Source organism: Anser brachyrhynchus (genome assembly GCF_964034855.1).
Source record: "Anser brachyrhynchus genome assembly, chromosome: 18".
NCBI lineage: Eukaryota > Metazoa > Chordata > Aves > Anseriformes > Anatidae > Anser > Anser brachyrhynchus.
Window position 1 is genome coordinate 377,398 of NC_137711.1, and position 21,487 is coordinate 398,884.

Genomic DNA, 21,487 nt, shown 5'->3' on the forward strand with positions numbered 1-21,487 from the left:
ACTGCTTCTCCAGGCTTTTTCCCACCGGACATTTATGAATGCAAAGTTCGTTGTGATGCTGGAACTAGACAGCGGCCCCGCCAAACCGTACACCATCCTTGCGCCGACCCCCGCTGGGTGCGCATTCCCACCACGCGGCCAGAGGACGTCTCGCACTCGGAGAGCGTGACGTCCCACACCCGGCTCGGGCAGTGAGCGGTGCCCGGGGCAGGCAGCAGCGGCTAGGCTGCCGTTACGCTAGTCCCTCCGCGATCAGACGGGGCCCTCTACTCCAGAACCACAGTCCCTCCTGCTGCCTCCAGCGCTGCTTTGATCTTCTCCGCTTCCTCCTTGGACGCGTTAGCCTTGATCTCCTGCGGAAGGGACTCCACCAGCTTCTTTGCCTGTGAGAGGGGCAAAGTATGAGACTGGCGGCCGAGCTTTCACTAACCAGATTAACAGATTTGAAGCCATGAGCCTGACCTCTGCGTAAGCGGACCAGAGAAACTCGCCTAATGCTCTGGAACCCAGACCTCTACTTGAACTACGCAGCACATCCTGCTGGAAGACTACAGCCATATAAAACCTTTTTCAGCGTGCAGTTGCCCACAAATTCCTGTGTGCCATGTGCATGACGTGTGCTGTGTTCCCAATGCGCGGCCCTGGCCTGCGAAGGTGCCAGGGACGCACACAGAGCTACCACGCCGTCATCCGCTAACGCAGCTACTGACCCGGGTTTCTTCAGTGAGAATGTTTTGGTTTACATATTTCTGCCAGCAGGAAGGAGAGGCTCTCTCAAGTTTTGTACACAGCTGTGTTAGGGAAGTCAGAGAATCTGCTGTACTGAGTAGAAAAAGAGTCACGGTACAGACTGTGCTTGACAGCATGATTTGATGTTTTCAGGACATTGCAGACAAAACTACTAAGAAGTACGGCAGTAATTAAGACAATCCGAAAACTTCTGTACCTGATTTAAAGGGACTCCCTAGAATACTGTTTTTTTTTGTTTTGTTTTGATTTTTTTTTTGTGTGTGTGTGTGTTGTTTTTTTTTTAAACTGCAGTGAAAAAAGGCAACGGGGTATGGGAGGAAAAACGCCTGCTGCAGTCTGAGTGCTGCTGCTCTCACACCAAGCAGCAGCAACAAAACCTGGGGGGTGTCCACAGTGAGGAACCGCTGTCAGCTCTCCGCATGGCACCGCAGGAATGCAGAACTGCAGTTCTGGAAACTAACAGATTGACCACTGCTGACAGAAAGGAGGTTTCATTGGCTTAGTTCACGTTGGGTGCGTGTTGACAGGGGCAGAAAACCCTTTTTTTTTGCAAGGGATGAGAAGGCGTAGCTGCGCAGGCAAAGCTCTGCAGCGTGGGTGTGCCTGCACTCACAAGAGCCCAGGGCAGTATCTGGAAAAGAGAGCCTGTTCTGCCTTGCTGCAGCGAGGACACACAACACAACTGAGGTTATTCATGTAAGAGCCTCGCTCCCCAACACTTTAACTTTTGTTCTAAAGCAGCCTCAATCCAAGGAAAGCAGCTTTTCACATCTCCAGGAAGGAACAGCAGGGCCCTAGCTGGACCCGCGCAGTAACAGCCACCAGGCAGAGACAGGACATCTGCATCAGACATCTTCAACCCCAGTCTGAGCAGAAGAGAATTCCAGAGGCAAAGGAGTGAGCTAAGTGTGTGTTGGAGAGGCTTTGGACAAGATTTCAGGGGTGCAAAGAGGTGGGTCCAGCTCGCTCTGACTGCACGCCTGTCACACTGAGCAGTCATTTCTGCAGGACTGACTTGCTGGAGTCACATCAAAATCTCTCAGCAGCACGCGACGTCCAAGGGCTTTACTAGCAATGCTGTCTTCCAAACCATTAACGATCTCACAGCCCAAAGGAAAGATCATTTTAAAACACCTCAAACCTCATGTAAAAGCACCTCATCTGGATGACAATTCCTCGCTTACAGTAACAATTCCTCAGCTACGCTTTGAATACAACTTCCGAGGGCAGGACTAGCCTTCTGCAGTAGTTTTTGCGTCTTCAATCAAAACGTCACGTTGGATAAGTCACACTTGACAGAGATTACCAGCAATAACCTGCACCTACTAGCCGTGTAGCTGTGTTAGAACTGTAACCAGATTGTTTTACAGGTTCCCATGCTAAGCCACGTTGACTGAGCATTAGTTCTTCAAACGGTTTTTAGTTATCTACTGGCTGTACCTGTTACAGGGCTTTGGCATTTTAATATTTGCTTGGGATGGATAATAAACAAACAGCTGTCAGACTAACCAAGCTGATAGTCAGCTAACGATCCCAGTGAGCCTATGAAACTACCATCACTGTGACCAGATTTTCTGTTATTTCTTTTATAATATATCATTAAAAATGATTTGGAGGATGTTCTGCAAACCCTGATATTCTGGGTTGCACATTAGATTTTTACAATGCTTAGCAATTGCTTTCTTGCAATTGGATAAACAGAAAGTGCTGCTATCATCCCCAAGACACGAAAGCATCATTCAGTACAGAATCAAAGCACATTAGATGCTTCCACAGTAACAAGTAAAAACTAGGGGAAGGCTGGCCAAATCCGGCTGCAGTGAGGAGTCCCAGCTACTCTTAAGTTCTGCAGAAAAGCTCGAAGCAGCTCTCAGATTTGGAGAAAATGAGACTGGCGCAGAGAACTTTGAGCTCTGTGCTCCGACTCCCCTTTCTCATCTCTCTTCTGCTAGGGGCTCAGCACTTCACCATGCAGCAGAGCTCTGAGGGAACGGGCCCTTATGAGAAACACCACACAGACAGATGCCAGAGATTCCCACTCTGTCGCGCCCTCTTTGCTCCAAGGTGCGCGCACAGCCCCCTGCAGACCATTCCCCTAAAGACGGAGAAATGCAGGGCCCCTTTTGAGCAGGGGAGCGGGAGCAGCGGCCTGCGATGTGCTCTGGAACCTGCCCGGGCCTGGGAGCGGGCCTGGGGCTGCAGGGGCGGTGCGGGTGGGCAGCGCCCTCCTCACCTGCACGAGGTTCACTCCGGGCACGAAGTTCTTCACCTCCTTGATCAGCTTCACCTTGTCAGCGGGCTTCAGCTCCGTCAGCCGCACGGAGAAGTGCATTTTCTCCTTCTTGCGCGGGATCTCCTCCGCCTCCTCCTCCTGGAAGCAGCCGCAGCTCGGTGAGGGCGCCCGGCCCCGGGCCCGCCTCCCGCCGCCCCCCCTCCCGCCCCGGGACCCCAGGCCCCGGACCGGGCCCGTACCTGTGGAGCTGCCGGCGGCGGCACGAGGGCGGCCGCCACCCCCACGGGCATCACCCCCACGTCCGAGATCTTCAGCGTCTCCTGCGGGAAGAGCGGCGGCGTCACCGGCAGCAGGGCGGCGCCGCGGGCCCGGCCGGGCCGGAACCGAGCCGGAACCGGGCCGGAACCGATCCGAGCCGTGCCGGTCCGCCCCGCCCCGCGGCACCCACCTTGAGCAGCGCGTTGAGGTCGGCCACCTCGAGCAGCGTGAGCCCCGCGATGTCCCGCACCAGCTGCCGCACCTTGGGCGAGTACTCCTTGGCGGCCGTGTCCAGCGGCGCCCCGGCCAGCGCCTCGGAGCGCCGCGCGCGGCCCGTGCCCAGCGGCCTGGCGGCGCCCCAGCGCCAGGCGGGCGGCAGCGGCAGGCGCGGCGGCAGCGGCAGCGGCAGCGCCAGGCGGGCGGCGGGCAGCATGGCGGCCCAGAGGACACGGCGCGCCCCGACCGCGCTCCCGGCGGCCCCCGCGCCGCGCCGGCCGCTCTAGGCCGCGGCGCCTCGCCTCGGTGGCGGGGCGGGGACGACGCTCTAGCCGCGCGGTCCGCCAGCGCTCGCTGGTTCCGGCCCGGTGTCCCCCCGCCCGCTGCCCCCCCGCGGCGCAGCGCAGGCCGGGTCGTTCCGCACACTTTATTGTCACCGTTGCGGCTCCGTCGGCTCCGGCGGGGACCGAGCGCGGGAACCGGGGGGGGAGGAGAGGATGGGGGGGGGGAAGGGGGAGCCCGGCGCCGGGCAGCGCCGCTCGCCTGCCCCGGGGGAGGCCGGGCCCGGGGGGTGCAGCGGGACCGGGGCCGCTCCCGGCCCGCACGGAGCTGGGGGGGGCCCGGGGCGGGGGGAGGCGGCGGGGCCGGGGGGGGGGGGGGGGGGGCGCCCTCCTGCGGGGCCCGGCGGGCGGGGGGGGCTGGGGGACGGGCGGGGGGAGCCGCGGCCCGGGGCGGCTGTGCAGAGCCGTAGTGTTACAGGGCCGGGGCGGCCCCGGTCAGTCGAAGGAGATGAGCTGCGCCTCGCCGCTGCCCGGGGGCTGCTGCACCGGGGCCGCCGCTGGCTGCGGCTGCTGCTGCTGGGGGGGGCCCCCTCCGGCGGGCGGCACCTGCGGAGAGGAGGCAGCGCCGTCAGGGAACGCGCCCCGAGCCCCCAGCGCCCCGCGGCCGGCGGCACTCACCTGCTGGTAGAGGGGCTGCTGCCCCGGCAGGTACGGCTGCTGCGGGGGCAGGCTGCTCAGCGCCGCGTCCTGCCCCGGCAGGGCTGACATGAGGCCCTGCGGGGAGGGGAGGGAGGTCAGAGCGGCTCCTGGACTCACAGCACCCAGCGCCACAGCAGGGAGACGGCCCGAAGCAGGCAGCCTCCCTCAGCCCTGTCCACGCACCAGCCTGCTGATCCCTCCCCAGGCCTTCCCCTTCCCTGCCCCCAGCAGCGCAGGCCCAGGAAGGCTCCGCTGGCTGTAGCCCACCCCACAGCAGCCAGGGCCTTGCCCCTCCCCGGCCCACGGGTGCTCACCTGCATGCCATAGGGCTGGTAGCCCATGGAGACTGACTGGCTGCCCATGTAGCCGCCCATCGCGCCTGACTGGGGGGCCTGCGAGATAGCAGGGATGCTCTGTGACTGCGATGCTGCATTCTGGGGAGGAAAGGCTGCTGGTGAGAGGTGGTGCAGGCAGCTTTGGCTCACACCTCAAAGTACCCAGCAGCTCCAGGACCAGCAGGGCTCTCCCCTGGAACCAGGGCATGCTTTCCCTCTGCACAGTGGGGAGTCCAGAACCGGGTCTGCTCTGGGCCTTTTCCCAGAGGGGAAGCAGCGGTTCCAGGTATGGGACCCAAGAGCTTCTCCCTCCCACTCGAGAACCCACCCCCGAAGTCAGATCGCCTGCATCAGCCCCACAGAACTCCCCAGCCCTGCCCCACTGGCCACAAGCTGCTCTGCAGTGGCTGCCTTCACTTGCCTGGTAGCCCTGCGTTGGAGTGGGTTGGTAGGACGAGTACGCTGGGGTCGTGGTGGGCACCGCCTGGCCCTGCTGAGCCGCCTGCCCACTGCCGGCCCCCGCCTGGTACATGTAGGCGTTCACCATGTTGGGATCTGGAGCGGAGAGAGCAGAGACTGAAGCAACTGCCTTGCATTTGGCCTCCGCCCACGCTGGATCCAGCTCGCTCGCGTACCTGTCCCTGTGACGGGCATTGCTGTGTACGCCCCCGTGCCCCCCTGCGCTGCCTGGTTCATGTACACGGTGTGCATGGGAGAGCCCTCCACAGAGCCCGCTGGGCTGAAGGTGCCGGGGAAGCTGGTGGGCCCAGAGGGCTGGTAGATCACCCCGCTGGCTGCTGGCATGGCCTGGAGCTGGTGAGGGAAGAGAAGCAAGCTTTTCTGCCAGGTCCCGGGGGACGCGGCCTAAGGTCTGTGACCCAGCAGCCTTACTTGGGCGTAAGGCAGCGAGAAGGCTGGCATCTGGGCTCTCATCTGGATGGTCTGCTTCTGCTGCTCCAGGCGCATCTGCCTCTCCTTCTCCTGCTCCTGCAGGCGCTGGATGGCCAACTGACGCTGCATCTCCAGGTACTCCTGTGGCAACAGCGCTGCGATAGCCAGGAGCCAGGATGTGGCAGCATCCCCTCCTGCCAGGACAGCTCTCCTCGCCAAACCCGGGCTGGCCTGCGGTGCCAGCAGGAGCACAGGCAGGCCTGCTGGCTGACATGGCCCTGGATCCCTGGAGGTGCTCCCCGCCTCACCTGCTTCTTCTGTCTCATGATCTCCAGCTTCTGGGCCAGCTGGATCTGGCGCTGGCGCTCTGCCTCCTCTGCTGCGCGCCGCAGCTTCTCCCGATGCTCCTCCCGCAGCGCGTTCAGGGCCCCACGCGCGTCCCGGATCTGGGCCAGTTTGTCCTGCAGGCCTTCGTAATACACTGCGGGGGGAGAGGCAGCCTCAGGGACCCTCTCAAGGCAGAGCACTCGGACTGTCCCTGCACACTGCTCTGGCTTCTCTCCAGACAGGCTGCGCCACGGGAATGCCAAACGCTGGCTCTGGGGGACGCCCTGGCAGGCGCCCGCCCCTCCCCAGGACCCCTAGCCCGCAGCAGGGCCGCCCCCACGTACGCCTGCGCTCATCCAGCTGGTTGAGCAGCTCCAGCAGCTGGGGGTGCATGTTGTTGATGGACTGGAAGAGGGACAGCACAGCAGAGTCGTTGGTGATGCTGCGGCCTCGCATGTGGTTGCTCTTCATGCGGTTGACAAACGTGGTGACCGCGTTCTGCAGCGCCTTCAGGAACTGCTCGTGGTTCTCCTCCGACTCGCCGTTCTGGTACTGCTGCTGGGAGGGCAGGACGGCCGGTCAGCCTCCGCTCACCCGAGCCAAGAGCCAGCAGCAGCCCCGCAGAGCTGCACGCGGGGGCTGTGTGGGCACGTCAGGCGCCGCTCGCCCATCCCAAGCTGCAGGACAGCCCCAGGCCGCCTCTTACCTCGACGACACCGAGCGGGGCGGGGGGCGCTTCCCCCGGCTGAGCGGCTGGCTCTGTGAGGGACAGAGGGGCCGATGGGGTCGGGCTCTTGCGAACCTCCTCTTGTTTCTTCTCCCAGTAGTTGCGGTTCAGGTACCGAGCCAGCTGCCAGGAAGAGAGGGACGATGAGCACCGCAGCCACGCCGGGAGCAACCCTGTGCCACAGTGCTGCGTCCTTACCTCAGGGTCAATGTCCTCAGCCAGGGGAGCAGAGGAACTCTGTGAAGAAACGAACAGGGAATCCAGTTTAGAGAAACAAGAAAACTGCAGCTCCCACACAGCTGTCTTGTCCAGACCTGGCCCTGGCACAGCCACCGGGGCTGAGCACCAGCACTGAGAGGGGGGCAGCCACCTCCTTCAGCCAGACACAGACTGCAGCTGCTGGAAGCAGCAGCTTGAGCCTCATGCCAGCAACAGAGGCACCTAAGTGCCAGCTGAGCACAGACCTTCTGGCCAAAAAGCACACTAGCACTGTGAAAAAACAAGGGATTGCAGGGGGCAAAGATTTTCTCAGAACAGGGAGCCAATCTGACCCAAGCAGGGCAGAGCTGGGCTGGGGAACTGGCCTGTGCCCGGCCGCTTCATGCTCAGGAGCCCCTGTGAACGTACCACAGGTGGGGAATAGAGCGTGCCCGCCGGCGGCGCTGACGATGTGACGGGTGTGGGCTCAGCCTTCGGGTACATGGAGTAGGTTGTCTTCTGCCTCTGCAAAGGAGAAAAGAAATCAACTCAGGGACTGTCCAGACTCCTCTGAATCAACCGGTCAGCAACAAGCTGGGCACAGCGGGTGGGTGCGGCATCTCGTGGTGGCTAGGTACAGTTGCCAGACCCAGTCTCGTGCTCTGTACAATCCACGCAGGCTGCGTGGCAAAAAAACAGTCCCAGATGCCAAGCAGTGCACAAACCATCCTCTCCTTCTCCTCGGCCTCTGACTGAGACAAGGCAATGGCTAGCTGGAGCTCTTCCTCCTCTTGCAGAGCTGTCTCATCACGCTTCGGGGGCAGCTGCAAGCAGAAAGATGAGGAGGCAGTCACTAAAGGGACCAACGAGCAGGCCAGCATCACTAGGTCACCCGGAGGGCAGCCACTCACCTGGGACTGCTGAGAGAGAGGGCTGGTCAGGTACTCGGGGGGCAGTTCGGAGGTTGCAGCAGCTTTACCCTCAGCTTTCCTGCAGTCAGAAAGAGGTGTCAGCGCAGCGCTCTTTCCTCAGCAGTGGAGCCCCAGCTCTGCACAACACTACAACTTTAAAGCCCATTCCCAAGAAGGAACAGAACCCAGCCAGCCTACACAACTCGGGAAACCCTTATGCTAATCTTCAGAGAGGTGGCTCCATGCCAAGTTTCTCCCCTCACAGTCCCAGCAGTTGCAAACAAGGAAACATGCCACAAAGGGTACTGACTTGTTGAGATGCTCGTAACAGGGCTCACAGACTCTCACTTCCTTCTCAATCCCAAACTTGGGGATGGTGGAATACTTGGAGGAGCATTTGCCACAGAAAATCTGCCCACAGGCCCTGCAATGATGCTGCAAAGAATGGGAGACATCAGTGTGGTAGCAAGATGCTTCTTCACCATTAGACGATGTCCCTCAAATGGCCCTGGCACTTCCCTGGCAGTGGCTGGGGAGCAGTCACCCAGACGCACTTCCACACGGGCTCAGGGAGTCCTGCACAGGACCGGGGAACCCAGAAGGGCAGGGGCAGCACCCACCTTCCGTGTCACAACCCCAAACTGCACTCGGCATCTGTGACACTCTTCAGCATCTACCCAGTCTGGAGCCTGGCGGGGTTAAGGAAACTTGTGTAAGGCAAGGAGCGAGGCCTCAAGGACGGCGTCTTCACAGAGCCTTTCAGGAGCTCCTGTGGCTAACCCAGACTGTCGTGACTGGGCAGGAAGCATTTGCAGCTCAACAGCAAACATTCGTCCTCGCAAGTGATCACCTCTCACCTTACTGGACTGTGATGCTTTCCCAGTCAGCAAGAGTTTCTATGAACACATCTGTACGGCAATTTCTGCAGCACCACTCTGCTACCATGTTCAGATGACCATGCTGCTGGAAGGCCACCAAGCAGGGCCACTCTGGGGGGTGCTTAGCAAGGTGAGACTAATGTCCCATCCTGGCCAATTCTCCCCTCCCTCTGGTAATTTTAGGCTAAGCCGCTGCACACCAACCCAGAACTGCCCGTTATGACAGCGGGGAGCAAGCAAGCAATGCACACAGCAAGGTCTCTATTGTGAGCGAAATGGAGGAAAGCAAGAACTGAAGGTTTAGTAGCCCGAGGGATACAACAGCAAGGCCTGTCCCACAGCACCAGCTCCCTCCCCGCCGGCAGAGCTCACTCACCCTTTCCGCAGCGAACATGGCATCGCTCTCTTTGAACTCCGGGAACACATGACCTGTGGGAGAAGGGACAGCATTCCCCTGTGAAAGGCTTCTGCACAGGGAGGCCGTGGTGCCAAGACTCGGCCTAGTACTGCAGGTCCCAGCCATACACACCAAAAACAGCTCAGCATTTCTACCCTGACCGTTACGTTATTTTGATAAGAGCAACAGCAATCTGCCTCCTGCAGGAGGCCAGGCGGCATTGCCTGCACAGTGCTCACTGCTCCGAAAGAGCTAAGAACTGCTCAAAAATATGCTGAGAAAAAGCTCAGCGTTGTAAATCCAGATTTCACTAGTACCTAGCAGGGACCCAAAACCCATTTTTTCCTCCAGCAAGGCTCCTCCAAAGCAGAGCCACTTGGCCAACTGTCCACCCACCTTTGCCCCCGGTTTCCTCACCTTCAACCTTCATTATCTGATAGGTGTCCTGCACCACCTTGTACTTAGGCTCGTTGCGGAAGGCATGAGCCCAGGCCTGGATAAGGTTCAGGATCTTACTGCGCACACTTGCTTCCACTTGCCTCTGCATGAAAAAAAAAAAGTCTGAGAAAAAGACCCTGAAGCCCATAGGACGTTACAAATCCCCCAAAGAGGAGCCAGAAATACCATTCATAGGGAGAGAGACTTTAGAATACTCGTGCAAGGTAAGAGCTGTCAGAAAACTGCAAGCAGGACAATCTACAGCAAGGACTACATCCTCCTTCAGCTTCCCCGCTTCCCTGCTCCAGCACAAACAGGAGGCTGTCCTTCAGAGCAGCACAGATCAGCTTGAGAAGGTGTGCAGTCACGATGCTTTTGGAACACGTCCACGGAGACTCACACGGTTACTCCCCAGGGCAGGCACGAGCACTGGCCTGCCAGCATTCTTGTTTACCTCCTCCCAAGAGCTGCTCATCCGCACTCCACAGACTGCAAGAGCGACAGCTGCCCGGGACAGCACCATCGTCTCACCCCAGTTCTGACCGGGCACCACAGACGCAGCCGGAAGGTGCCTGGAGGCTGCTGGTACCCAGCTGCCAGCAGCTCCAGCTCAGAGACTCCCGTGCGGGAATACCCAGAACTACCTCGAGATATGATGCAATCGGGACAGCTGGGAAGCCTGCCCTTTGGAGGCGAGGGACGGCTGTATCACAGTTCAGGAAGCCAGAGGAAACTTGGCAAGCCCATTCCTATCCCAGCTCCAGGAACAGCCCTGCCGTCAGCGGACCGAGTCATCGCCGCCTCACATGACCGGTTGCTCCAGAAGTCCCCCGGGAAGCAGAGATTGTCAAGCTCCCGTTCCATCCGAGAGCGCAGCGCACAGTGTGACCTAGTGACAATTCCTGGAGCTCCAAACTTCTAGGAGATTTGGCAAAACCCCGCATTCCACAAATGGCACAGCCCTGAGCCTCATCAGAACTAACACCGTTTTAAACAGCATGAGGCATTCACAGGCAGCAAATTTCCGAGTGTAGGATGACAACGGGTCTGCGACAGTTATGAAACTGCTGAGGCAGACAAGGACTGGAGAATCACAAAATCTCTTGATCTGATCCTATCTGATCCCCTCAGTGCCCAGAGTGGCTGTACTACAACACCTGCCCTGCACATTGCAGCAGCATTCCCACTGCATCAGGAGAGACCGTCCGAAGACTGAGTCAGCCCCTAACAGGAAGTTCACGGAGGAGACACCCTGCTACAGTGCGTGAGGTGGCAGGACCAGCACAGCTCACTCCACAAATATCTGGGTCATCTACTTGTCTATTTTTGGCAGAAGACAGGGACTATAAGGAAGTAACAGCACTACTGTAACAACCTCTTGTCTGTGAATTACTGTTCTCAGGACTGGAAACTGAAGACTCAAGTTCTTATTTACCCTTCACTTGTGGAATTCTCAAGTCCTAGGACATGAACAAGACGCTAGGACATGAGGAGCTCCTGCAGGCACCACGTTGTACCAAACTGACAAGTGATACAGGTCTGCAACCTGAAAAGCTCCTCAGGCCAGTTCCACAGGCCAATGAAATTGTCACAGTAAAGAGGAAGCTTCTGTCAGTTTCCCCTCGCTACTCACCTTCTTGCGTGTCTTACACTGGACTACAGGAATGGTATTCACCTACCGCTGCTCAGATCCTTGGTGAAACTCTCTGACAGTTGTTTGTTTTTGTGGTCTCTGGCCAAGCAAAGCTCTGCACCCATGATCACCTATCATGAAACGGTCTATGCCTTTACAGCATATTCCTTCCCCACTTCATGGTATAGCCAAACATTATCTTTGCTCTCATGACATCTTCTCTCCCCAGCAGACACTCTTCAGCTCTCTACACTCATCTCTTCATATTAAGCAATACAGGTTGCTCCTCTCTGAGAGACATTTCCAAGTCTCTGTTCCTTATACACGGGGAATGAAACAGAGAACACGTACATTTTCTCCTTTCGTTGCCTTACAACCTCATTCAAAAACTGAAGTAAAACAAGTTAAGTTTACCTTGAGTATTTCCTTCAGCTCCTCCATAGTCTGTTTATTAGCTACTTCATCATGGACTGTTTGGCCACAGTTTTTAACTACAGACTCCATGACCTGCGAGGGCAAAGGACAGCATTAGCCTGCCACTTTCTTCCTTCTCTGTGGCCTACAGAGACTAAACAGAAGAGCAAAAGAGCGGTGTTTCAGCAACCGTTACAGGTTATTGCAGCAGGTAAGCTAAGGAGGGGACACTATTTGAATAATGATTAAAGTAAAGGAAGCGTCAGTCAAGCCAGAGAAACACACCACGAGGCTAAAGCATAAGCTATACCTCAGCTTCATGGTGGCCTTTGTACCTCTACTATTTAAACGCACAGAGGCAAGCAAACAGACCCCCACAGAAAGCATCTTGAGTTCTGGCTTGGCCTGTTTCTAGCTCTGAGGTTGAATTCAAGAACGAAACATCACAGTCTGTCAACCAGTCACGAAGCCTCTGCGCTAGAGGCGGGAGGCAACTCCACGTCACGCCCTGATGCTGCTGGGCAGGGCAGAGGGAACGCTGCGCAGGCTGCAGCCCAGAAGGCAGGCTTGGAAAAGATGTGGAGTTTTGGCCTGTGAAACGGGCCCCTACAGGGCTGGAGGTTCGGGCTGAAGTTACCTCAAGTGCATAGAGCGCCACGTGGGGATTCTTGTCGTTGACTTTCTTCTTGATAGCGTTGACTGCATATTTTGCTCTGGATGAAGAGAGTACACGTTCCTGGGTAAGGACAAAATCTGCAAGGATACTCCAGCTGCCCCGATAACCTGCTAACCCCCCACTAACAAAAGGTACGGTCAGCTCGCAGTATGCCCAACTCCCCCAGCGCAAACCGGAACGAGGAGGCTCAAGCTTGAGCTTCTCTACGGATTTCAGGCCAGCTGCAGCCCGCAGCTACTGAGGCCAGGAAGAGCACCGCACAGCGTCAGGGCGCGCCGCCTTCTAGCGCTTTTCTGAACCGGGACAGCGAGAGACCCCCTGCTGCGGGGCGAGCCCGCGAGGCCCCTCGGCTTCGCCGTACGCGCCCGCCAGCCCCGCGCCCGGGGGCACTCACTGCGTGTCTCCCTGGCGGATCATGTCGCAGATCTGCAGGATGGATTCCCAGTCCGTCTCCAGCAGCAGCTGGCTCGTCGCCTTGTCTGCAACGGAGCGGCGCCCGTCAGCCCCGAGCGCCCCGCGGCCGGCGAGCGGGCCGGTGGCGGCCGCCGCCCCGACAAACCCGGGGTCGGCCCGGCCCGGCCCCCCCGGTCCCTCCGGCCCCCGCCGCGCCCCTCCCCGCCGCCGCCGGCCGCGGCCCGGGCCCGCCGCGGTCACCGGGGCCGAGCCCCGCGGGGCCGCCCGGGCCCTACCCAGGAGCCGCTCGAAGGTGCCGCCGCCGCGCCCCATCGCGCCCCCCGCCGCCGGTCCGCTCCGGCCCGCCCCGCCCCGCCGCCAGCCCGCCGCTTCCGCTTCCGCCTTCCGCTTCTTCCGCCTTCCGGCGGGGCGGGCGGAGCCGCTTCCGGCGGGGCGGGGCGGCGATGGCGGCGGCGGGGCGGCGCGGGGGCGGCTGCCTGCTGCTGGGCGCCGCGGGCGTCGGCAAGAGCCTGCTGGGGAAGCGGCTCCGCCATATCCGCGCGGGGCGGGGGGGGGGATACCGGGGGCGCCGGTCCGGTGGCGGTACCGGGGGGTCCCGGGGGGTGCCGGTCCGGTGGCGGTACCGGGGGGTCCCGGGGGGTCCCGGGGGGTGCCGGTCCGGTGGCGGTACCGGGGGGTCCCGGGGGGTCCCGGTCCGGTGGCGGTACCGGGGGGTCCCGGTCCGGTGGCGGTACCGGGGGGTCCCGGGGGGTGCCGGTCCGGTGGCGCGCCCTCCCCGCCCCTCCGTGCCCGTCCTTAACGCTCCGACACAGCTGAGCTCCCGGGACGGGGCCAAGGAGCTGGGCGAGCCCCCGGCCACGCTGCCCACGGTAGGTCGGGGCGGGCCGCGCCGGGTCCCGGCTCCGTTCGGGTGCGGTCCCGGCCCGACCCCGCCGCGTCCCGTTCCCGCAGGTGGGCACCAACCTGACGGAGCTGCCGCTGCCGCCGAAGGTGACGGTGCGGGAGCTGGGCGGCTGCATGGGCCCCATCTGGCCCAGCTACTACGGGGAGTGCGGCGCCGTGGTGGTGAGCCCCGGCCCGAGGGGCGCGGCGGTGCCCGGGGCTCCCGGCCCCGACCCCGACCTGGCCCCGCGAGGGGCGCCCCGGGACGCCCCCACGGAGCCTCCCCTTCCCTCTGCAGTTCGTGATCGACGCCGCCAACCCCACGCAGGTGTCCTCGTCCTGCGTCCAGCTGCTGGCCCTGCTGTCCGCCGAGCAGCTCGCCGCCGTGCCCGTGCTGGTCCTCTTCAACAAGATGTAACGAGGGGCGCTGGGGAGGGGCGAGGAGCTCCCGTGGCTCTCCCGAAGGGCGATGCCCCGGGAAGCTGCCCGGCTCCGCGGGGTGGCAGCGGTGCCGTGCCGCAGCCTTCGGGCCGGCTCTGCGGGGTGCTGGGGGGGCAGGACCGGAGGGTGGTGGCTAACACGGTGCCCGCTCTGGATGCAGCGACCTGCCCTGCTACATGTCGCTGGTGGAGATGAAGGCGCTGTTCCGCATGCAAGACATCGTCTCCTGCGCTACGCAGCCCATCACGATTCTGGAGGCCAGCGCGCGCGACGGCACCGGGCTGGCCGACGTCCTGCAGTGGCTGAAGGACACCTTCAGGGACCCCAGCTGAGCTGCCCTGCCCTGTCCTGCCCCGCGCGGGGCTTGGGCAGCGCCACGGGCTGGTGGCGGGGGGCAGCTCTTTAGGACTTTGCAGTAAAACTGTGAAACTTCCACCTCCTTGTCCGGACTGCCCTGTGCTGGGTGGAAACCCTGGCCTCTCAGGGAGGGGCTGAGCAGGAGTCTCAGGCTGTGCTCCTGCAGCAAGCCGGCCTTAGCCACGTCTGCAGCAGAGCTCTGCCTCTGAGCTCTCCTGCCTGGAGCCCCGCAGCACTTCTGCGGGGCTGCCTCGAGGCCTGCTCTTCTTTTGGACGCCAGGGCAAGCTGCCCCTTCCTCCTGCCTGCTCCTGGCTTCGAGCCCCTGTGAGCAAAGCCCGGCCGAGGGCGTGCCGCGTGCGCAGGCCCTGCTGGCCGCTTGTGTCACGAGGAAGATGCAGCTCCTGTGCCTGAGAGCCGAACAGTCTGGATCTACACAAAGGTGAAAGGAGGGGGCTTCTCAAATGAATAGTCTCTGTTGCAAATCATCGGGTACGTAATTGAAAATCACATACGCATCTTTATTTACACAGATTAAAAGCAGAGCCCTGTGCTGCTGAGCCTAGCAAGGAACAAACGGATACCCCATCGCTGCGCAGTTTGCAGACATGGAGCTGGGCTGCCTCGTGCCATTCAGAGGCTGCGCTTTTGCCTCTTCTGTGCCCTGTCCAGACTCTGCTGCTGTGAGCACGTAGCCTGGTTTTGGAAGCAACATAAAGGCAGGGTGAGAAGGCTTTCCTGCCCTCCTGCTGGGGCTGTGCTGGTACCGTCTGCAAGAGCAGTTGTAGTGCTTGGGTCAGTGGGGCTGGGAGCCTGGGCTGGGGCTGCAGGCCTGCAGCGCTCCTGACCGCTGTGGCCCCGCGTGCCTTGCACCAGACAGAGCGCAGCGAGGTGGCCCGGGGGAGCCTGTGCAAAGGTGGGGGTCTGCGGGAGTTCATGGGTGGGGGCAGGCGGAGCTGCAAGGGTGCTGCAGTCAGGGGTATCTCGTGAGCTGCAGCAAGCACCGGCCTGTGGCTACCTCTCCAGCACTCACCTGGGTTCAAAAGAATTGCAGAGGAAGGTAAGAAGAAAAATGATTTTCGTGAAGCAACTGGTCAAGGTGATTTCTAAACCTGTTTTCTATGATGCCTGTAAATTCTTGTTCAATGGCCTGGTAGGTGTTTGGCTGGGGGGGAGTGTGTGTCGAGACAACCTTCTCCTGCAGCCCCGGGATGCCCTGCAGCAGCTTGCTTAGGGTCTCGTTCTCGGCACAGTTACCGTATGGCCACGGGCAATCTTCCTTGGTGCTGTCTGCGGGTGGCTGGAAGTCGACGTGGAACATCTCCCTGCATTTCATGCAGGGCTGCTTTTCCGCGAAGGCTCCGTGACTGTAGTAGAAGGCCCGGCACTCTACCCCATCAGGGAAGACGATGGCCAGATCGTCCTCCGCGTGGTGCACTGCGAACGCCACCGCCTTGTGCCACGTCTTTATGCACAGGACGTCAATCATGATCTTCTTCTCCAGCAGCCCGCTGCAGGACAGGGACGCTCCATAAAAGAGAGGAGGGGCTGCTCCATCCTCGGGGTCTCTGTAGATGCTGAAGGCAACAATTGCAGCTCTGAAGACGAACTCACTGGGCTTCATGTTGGCTTCTCGCTCCAATTTTTCTTGCAGAGTTTTGTTAAAGTCACGCAAGAAAGACTCCATTTGCTCTTGGGTGCTGCAGCCTGCTACTTCAGAGCCCTGGGAATAGACACAGCTCTTGGTACAGACCCCTCCCTGTCTCTTTCATTCCCCAGGAAATGATACTCTGCAAGAGAAGGGGATGAGCGTGGGGTTGAAAGACAAACTCAGAAATTGTCCTCCGTTCCCCTGAGTCCGTTCAGCACCAGCTGGTCAGTACAGCTCATGGTGACTTGGAGAGTTTGAGAGAGAAACTTCTACAAGAAAGGTTCTGACTTAACAAAATGGGGGACATCTAGAGAAACAGTAAGGATGTTGGGTTGGCTTTGGGCATGAGAGAGCGTGTCTGCTTGTCTGTTGAAGTGCTGTCTAGTGGCAGCCTGCCTTTGGAGCAGGATTGGTACCACTGGAAAAGAGATTGTCGTAAAGGCTAAATGCTGGTGGAGGTGTGTAAGGCTGCTGTTTTGGGGGAAATGACCCAGCCACTAATTAGACAAATCAGTGCCCAACAAAGCCAGTGAGTGGCCAGCCAAGGTCAGTGTGCAGGGTTTGGGGCAGCAGCTGCACAAACACATGGAAACGTCACCGCCCGGAGGAGTTCCTCTCCCAGCGGCAGAGCCCTTGCCCTGCCGGTCCTGCTGCTGCTGGGAGGGTGCGTTCCCTGGGCCTCCCCGCGGCCGTGCTGGGTTTGTCACACCGTCCGTCCTGTCCCAGCCATGGGACTGAACGCCCAGCGCCAAGGGAGCCACCTCCAGAGCCGTGCACGCGTGGGGATACTCACGAACTGCAGCAGGATGGAGTAGGGCGTCAGGCCGGGGAGGTGGGTGCCGTACTGTTGGAACGGTCTGGGGAACTTCGCCTGCAGAGTCTGGCAAACTGCGGGCCCTAGGAAGTCAGTGGGTTCCACCACCCTCTTGTGCACCCTTCCGAAGAAGAACACTGCGTGCAGCACCTGTTGGCGAGCGGAGACCCCGGCACTGAGCTGTGCCTGGAACGCAGCTGCAGAGCCCCCGCGCCGGCCTGCCCGGCTGTGGCCGCTCGCTGCCCCCGGCCCCCCGCCTCCCCTGCTGCCCCTTCCTGCTTGCCCGTGCTCCAAACAGCTTCTCCACTCTGGGCACCAGCTCCCTGCTCAAACCGGGAGCAGTGCCTCTGGCCTGGGGCTCCTGCCCCTTTCCCCGCAGACGTTTGGCGGCAGGCCCCAGCACGGGGCAGCTCCCCCCCCTTGGGTGCCGGCTGCCGCAGTGGTTTTGCCAACAGCGCTGCCCCCGCCCTGGCTGGGACCTGCAGCAGCGCAGAGGCTGGCCACGGATGGGTGGGGAGGACAGCGGTGGCAGTGCTGACCTTTTCTATGTATTGCTTTTTGATGTCTTCAGCCGGCTGCGTCTGATGCAGCAAAACCAAGAACTGCTTGATGAAGAGATTCCCGCTCATCTGTAATTGGCTTTTACGACGCTCCTCTCGCTCCGCCAACATCCTGCTGGAGCACAGAGGGGCGAGTGGCAGCAGTGCCGGGGGTGCTCCAGGCTGCGGGGCGAGCGCTCGTCCCCCTGGGGCACGGCCGGGCTGGGGGTGGCTGCTGGCAAGGGGGGGAGAGGGGAGGGGAGGCTCAGCCTTACCTCCGAGCGTCCTGCGCTGGAGCACGGCCAGGGCCCTGCGGGAGGAAGAGGAGGCTTGGTGGTGCGGCGCTGCGAGGAGCGTGGCTCTGAGGTGCGGGCAGGCGCGGGACCAGAGCTTGCCACGGGCTGGTGGCCGCACCGCGCGTACTTGCTGCCTGCCCCGGGGACTGGTGTGCACTGCAGGACCCACGCGGGGTCCCAGCCCCTCTGCACACCCAATGGCACGTGAAGCCAAGCCCAGCACCGCAGAGGCTGGGTGCGCCAGTGGCAATGCCACGCACCAGGCTGCTCCCCAGCATCCGACATGCCATGGCCACTGAGCAGGGCACCGCATGGGCTTGGGATGTCCCTCAGCATCTGAAGACGGCACCACTTGGCCTTCTGGCCAAGATACTACACGGGAGAATGTCTCTCCTTGCCTCCTGGAGAGAAGGGGCAGTGCTCACACACCTGGTTTTGGTGCAGGAAGTCCATCGGGGACACGTAGCCTGGTACTGCAGCGGTTGTGTGCTGGTCCGCAGGGCTCTAGGAAAACAGCCAGCAGAACCCTGCTGTGCCGGAAGGGCAGGAAGCCGGGTCACCCCTCTGAGGCTGGCCAGCTCCTGCACCTGTGTCCCTGGGGCACGATGCACCGGGCAGGAGCCGGGGTGCCGGCCGCTTGCTCGGGCAGCGCCATGTGGTGCATGGCTGGGGGTCCCGGGGCGGCTCCCAGCCAGAGGCAGCAGCCGGAGCAGACACCTGAGGGCACCTTCCCCGAGAGCAAGCGATCAGCAGAGCTGCTGCAGCCTCAGGCCAAGCGAGCAGTTTCACTCTGAGGAGGCTGCCTAGGCATTCCTCCACCTTCAGCTGCAAGGGGAAACTTGCCAGTGGGCTGCAAGCCCAGGAGGGCTTCCCTGGGAGGGTCTGGGGACGGTTTCCTGCTCCCGAGGGGCCTGTCTGCAGGGGAAACAGACGGCTTGCTTACTTACAAGCAACAGCACTTACCTGGCAGAAGCAAAGAATCCTTGGAGTCTGTGCTGCTGTCAAGCTCTTGAGCCACAGAACTCAGTGCCGGGTACGCTGTCTTAACGAAGATGCCCAGTTCCCTGCACTGCCACCAGCTCTTGGTGCAAGCACTCCTACCCAGTCCCAGCCTGAGCAATCCCACCAGCGTTTGCTTGAACCTGGTGCTTCTCACCCTGCTGCTGGCGCAGTGGCTTTTCTAAATGTACTGCACTGCTGGAGTGGGACAGGGAAGAGCTGTGCAAGGGAGGGGCAGGACTCTTGCTTCCACTTTCGTTTCTCCAGAAACGAAACTCAAACCTGAGAGCTCAGAGCTTCCGCATGGGGACAGGCGGCCAGTGCCCACCATGCCATCGTGCTGGAGCACCAAGCCCTGGGAGTGGGGAGCAGGAGAGTTCAGCCCCACCAGTGCCCCAGGTGGGGGCTCGCTGGGGCCAGAGACCTCCGCCCCCACTGCCAGCAGGGTGAGCAGCTGTCATGGGGCTCCTCAGAGGCACGGAGCCTTTCAGGGGCTGCGCCGCAGTGGTCAGGGGGAGCGTGTGGGTGCTGGCAGCACGGAAAGCAAGGAAGGGGGGGGTGGCTGCCCAGGAGAGATAGAGACAACTGAACGCGAGCTAACGAGCCTTCCTGGTTAGCAGGGATGACTGTGCCTCGGGGGTGTCCCCCTGAGGTCACTCCTGTGGACTAGCCGCTCCCCTGGCACCGGTGACACACAAAATGCTAAAAAGTTGTTAGTATGGGCACAGAGCCGGGGCAAACTGGTCACACAAGTGGTAGGGGTCCCAGCCATTCGTGCCCCAGATGTGCTATGGAGATCTCCACAAAGCAATGAAGCCCTCAGGCAGCCTGACCTATCGCACTGCCAATGTGTTTTTAAGAGATAAAACCACACCCTTGCAAACTGCTGTAACCTGCTGCCCGGACAGCTGCAGGCCCTGCTCCCACTCCCAGCGGCAGACACAGCCCCGCAGGGAGCCGCAGGTTTACCCCAACTGTAGGCACAGCGGGCGTCTAGAGCATGAGCAATGCTCAAAACCCACTCCAACCCTGAGCAGGGGGGTGTTAAACGAGGGAGTCTGCTGCTGGCAGCTGGAGCGTGCTGCCTCCAGGACAGAGGCACAGCCCTGGCTCTGCTGGAATTTTGAACAAAATTTGAAACCACTCAAACATTTAAGAAATGCAATTTTACAACACCAAGGTCTGTAAGCACATTTCCCCACATCTCCTCCCTGTCCCACACACAATTTTAACAAGCAACAGCAGGCTTGCTCTCCAGTAAGTCCAGGAGACTATGAAATTCTTCCTCTCCTTTCTTGATGAATTCGTTGACATTCTGTCTGATCTGCTGGATTGCTGGTTCTTTGTCCCGTTCCTCCTCATCCTGTTGGAAGAACAACCAGGGAGTTGTTAGGACCTGAAGCAGGTGGGATCAATGGCGTGGCAGACCCAAGCACGCCAGCAAACTCAGGCTGCATCTTTCCAAGGCAAGAAGAGCTGCAGATTTCTTCCCTGCCAGTCCAGCTTACCAGCGGCACTATGTGCTCTCCGCAGTGGTAGACCTCCTTCCCCAGGAGCTGCAGCCCTATGTCCATGAACTCAGGGAAGCTCTTGGCCACCTTGTGCAGCGTCTCCTCCTCGTAGGCATACACCTCGCCGCTCTCCGCGATGAGGATGATGAGCTGCTGCCCCGTGGCCAGGCAGGGCACGTCATCCACCGTGCCCACCACGGCCATCCTGGTGGGCTGCGGCAGGTAGAGCGCCTGGCACCACTGCAGCAGCTCGTCCTGCCCCTCGTGAAAGGTCCCCTCGAGGCCACCGACCCGCAGGCAGAACCTGGGCTGCTTTGCGAAGGGCACCACCTCGCCGCGGTACTGCCGCACGTAGTCACAAACCTTCTCAAAGCTGAAAACTGAAAGGGAACGGGAAGCTGGCGATGGCAAGAGGCTGCCCGCCCCGCCGCAGCGTCACTGCCGAGGGGCTGCTGCAGGGGCGCGGGGGGCGGCGGGCGAGGCCGCAGCGCTGCGCCCCCGGGCTGGGGACAGGCCGCCCCACTCACCCCGGTCCCACCCCGGTCCCGTCCCGGTCCCACCCCGGTCCCCCCCGGTCCCGTCCCGGTCCCCCCCGGTCCCCCCCGGTCCCGTCCCGGTCCGTCCCGGTCCCGTCCCGGTCCCGTCCCGGTCCCCCCCGGTCCCCCCCGGTGCCCATACTCACGCTTCGCGGTGCCGTTGGGAGCCCCCGACCTGCCCGGGGAAGGAGAGCGCCTGAGCGAGGGCCGCGACGGCTGGGGCCCGCCCCAGGCCCAGCCACGGCCGGTCCCGGTCCCGGTGCCCCCGGCCCGTTCCCGGTCTCGCCCCCCCGCCCCCCTCCAGCCTCCCCGGCCCGTTCCCGGCCTCGTCCCAGCGCCCCCAGCCCACCCCGTTCCTGGACCCCCCCCGGCCCGGCCTCCCCGGTGCCCGCCGCGCCCTTGTTCCGGCCCCAGCCCCCCCGCGGCCCGCCCCGCGCCCCCCCCCGCGGCCCCCCGTACCTCCACCCGTTGAGGTGCAGCATCCCGGCCGCCATCGCAGCGAGTCCCCCCCCCCACCCCAGCCCCGGCCCGGCCCGGCGCGGCCCCGGAACGCCTCAAGGCCCTAGGCCCAGCTCCACAGCGGGAACAAGGCGCGGCCCGGCTCCGCCCCGGACTCCGGGGGAGGAGCGGGGCCGGCGGCCTGGCGGGGCCGATAAGCGGCTGCCGTGCCCGTGTCCGCACCGATAACGCCCCGCGGGGCTGCGTGGGCTCGGCCCGCGGCCCGCAACGGGCGCCGGTCCCCCGGGGGGTGCCGGCGCCGTGCCGGGGGGGGCAGGCAGCCCCCGGA

At 61.6% G+C, this 21,487-nt stretch overlaps 5 protein-coding genes across 16 annotated transcripts; 1 reads left to right on the top strand and 4 right to left on the bottom strand.

Moving 5' to 3' along the window:
* Window positions 1-12: 12 nt before the first annotated feature.
* MRPL12 (mitochondrial ribosomal protein L12) lies at window positions 13-3,709 on the bottom strand. Its single transcript, XM_080560935.1, has 4 exons — window positions 3,432-3,709; window positions 3,223-3,303; window positions 2,984-3,121; window positions 13-383 (listed from the first exon to the last, which is right to left on the bottom strand). The coding sequence occupies exons 1-4, from the start codon at window positions 3,672-3,674 to the stop codon at window positions 267-269; spliced, it is 579 nt and encodes a 192-aa protein (XP_080417061.1). The 5' UTR covers window positions 3,675-3,709; the 3' UTR covers window positions 13-266.
* A 161-nt stretch (window positions 3,710-3,870) lies between these two features.
* On the bottom strand, window positions 3,871-13,100 carry HGS (hepatocyte growth factor-regulated tyrosine kinase substrate). 3 transcript variants are annotated; one of them, XM_080560902.1, is made up of 21 exons: window positions 12,952-13,100; window positions 12,657-12,741; window positions 12,224-12,299; window positions 11,587-11,679; window positions 9,519-9,642; window positions 9,081-9,133; window positions 8,447-8,515; window positions 8,137-8,261; window positions 7,827-7,905; window positions 7,641-7,739; window positions 7,345-7,440; window positions 6,916-6,954; window positions 6,697-6,840; window positions 6,335-6,548; window positions 5,972-6,144; window positions 5,664-5,804; window positions 5,408-5,585; window positions 5,194-5,327; window positions 4,752-4,871; window positions 4,417-4,512; window positions 3,871-4,344 (listed from the first exon to the last, which is right to left on the bottom strand). In XM_080560902.1, the coding sequence occupies exons 1-21, from the start codon at window positions 12,986-12,988 to the stop codon at window positions 4,234-4,236; spliced, it is 2,286 nt and encodes a 761-aa protein (XP_080417028.1). In that variant the 5' UTR covers window positions 12,989-13,100; the 3' UTR covers window positions 3,871-4,233. The 3 variants fall into 3 exon arrangements, with proteins under 3 accessions (XP_080417028.1, XP_080417027.1, XP_080417029.1); XM_080560903.1 differs by having other exon boundaries at window positions 4,100-4,344; window positions 4,752-4,829; XM_080560901.1 differs by having other exon boundaries at window positions 4,099-4,344; window positions 6,335-6,545; window positions 7,641-7,905.
* On the top strand, window positions 13,068-16,460 carry ARL16 (ARF like GTPase 16). 3 transcript variants are annotated; one of them, XM_080560930.1, is made up of 7 exons: window positions 13,105-13,271; window positions 13,383-13,545; window positions 13,628-13,741; window positions 13,857-13,972; window positions 14,160-14,796; window positions 14,888-15,078; window positions 15,608-16,452. In XM_080560930.1, exons 1-5 carry the CDS (start codon window positions 13,120-13,122, stop codon window positions 14,329-14,331), a joined length of 717 nt encoding a protein of 238 aa, XP_080417056.1. In that variant the 5' UTR covers window positions 13,105-13,119; the 3' UTR covers window positions 14,332-14,796; window positions 14,888-15,078; window positions 15,608-16,452. The 3 variants fall into 3 exon arrangements, with proteins under 3 accessions (XP_080417057.1, XP_080417056.1, XP_080417055.1); XM_080560931.1 differs by having other exon boundaries at window positions 13,068-13,206; window positions 13,486-13,545; window positions 14,888-16,460; XM_080560929.1 differs by having other exon boundaries at window positions 14,888-16,460.
* LOC308179989 (uncharacterized protein) lies at window positions 14,843-18,854 on the bottom strand. Of its 8 annotated transcripts, none has more exons than XM_080560918.1 (6): window positions 18,618-18,854; window positions 18,084-18,184; window positions 17,634-17,668; window positions 17,359-17,491; window positions 16,799-16,969; window positions 14,843-16,077 (listed from the first exon to the last, which is right to left on the bottom strand). In XM_080560918.1, exons 2-6 carry the CDS (start codon window positions 18,105-18,107, stop codon window positions 15,394-15,396), a joined length of 1,047 nt encoding a protein of 348 aa, XP_080417044.1. In that variant the 5' UTR covers window positions 18,108-18,184; window positions 18,618-18,854; the 3' UTR covers window positions 14,843-15,393. The 8 variants fall into 8 exon arrangements, with proteins under 8 accessions (XP_080417044.1, XP_080417041.1, XP_080417045.1 ...); XM_080560915.1 differs by having other exon boundaries at window positions 17,359-17,494; window positions 18,618-18,842; XM_080560919.1 differs by having other exon boundaries at window positions 18,084-18,181; window positions 18,618-18,840.
* Window positions 18,855-19,804: 950 nt separating this feature from the next.
* LOC308179995 (uncharacterized protein) lies at window positions 19,805-21,291 on the bottom strand. Its single transcript, XM_080560934.1, has 4 exons — window positions 21,160-21,291; window positions 20,847-20,875; window positions 20,162-20,544; window positions 19,805-20,016 (listed from the first exon to the last, which is right to left on the bottom strand). Exons 1-4 carry the CDS (start codon window positions 21,192-21,194, stop codon window positions 19,882-19,884), a joined length of 582 nt encoding a protein of 193 aa, XP_080417060.1. The 5' UTR covers window positions 21,195-21,291; the 3' UTR covers window positions 19,805-19,881.
* Window positions 21,292-21,487: the final 196 nt, after the last annotated feature.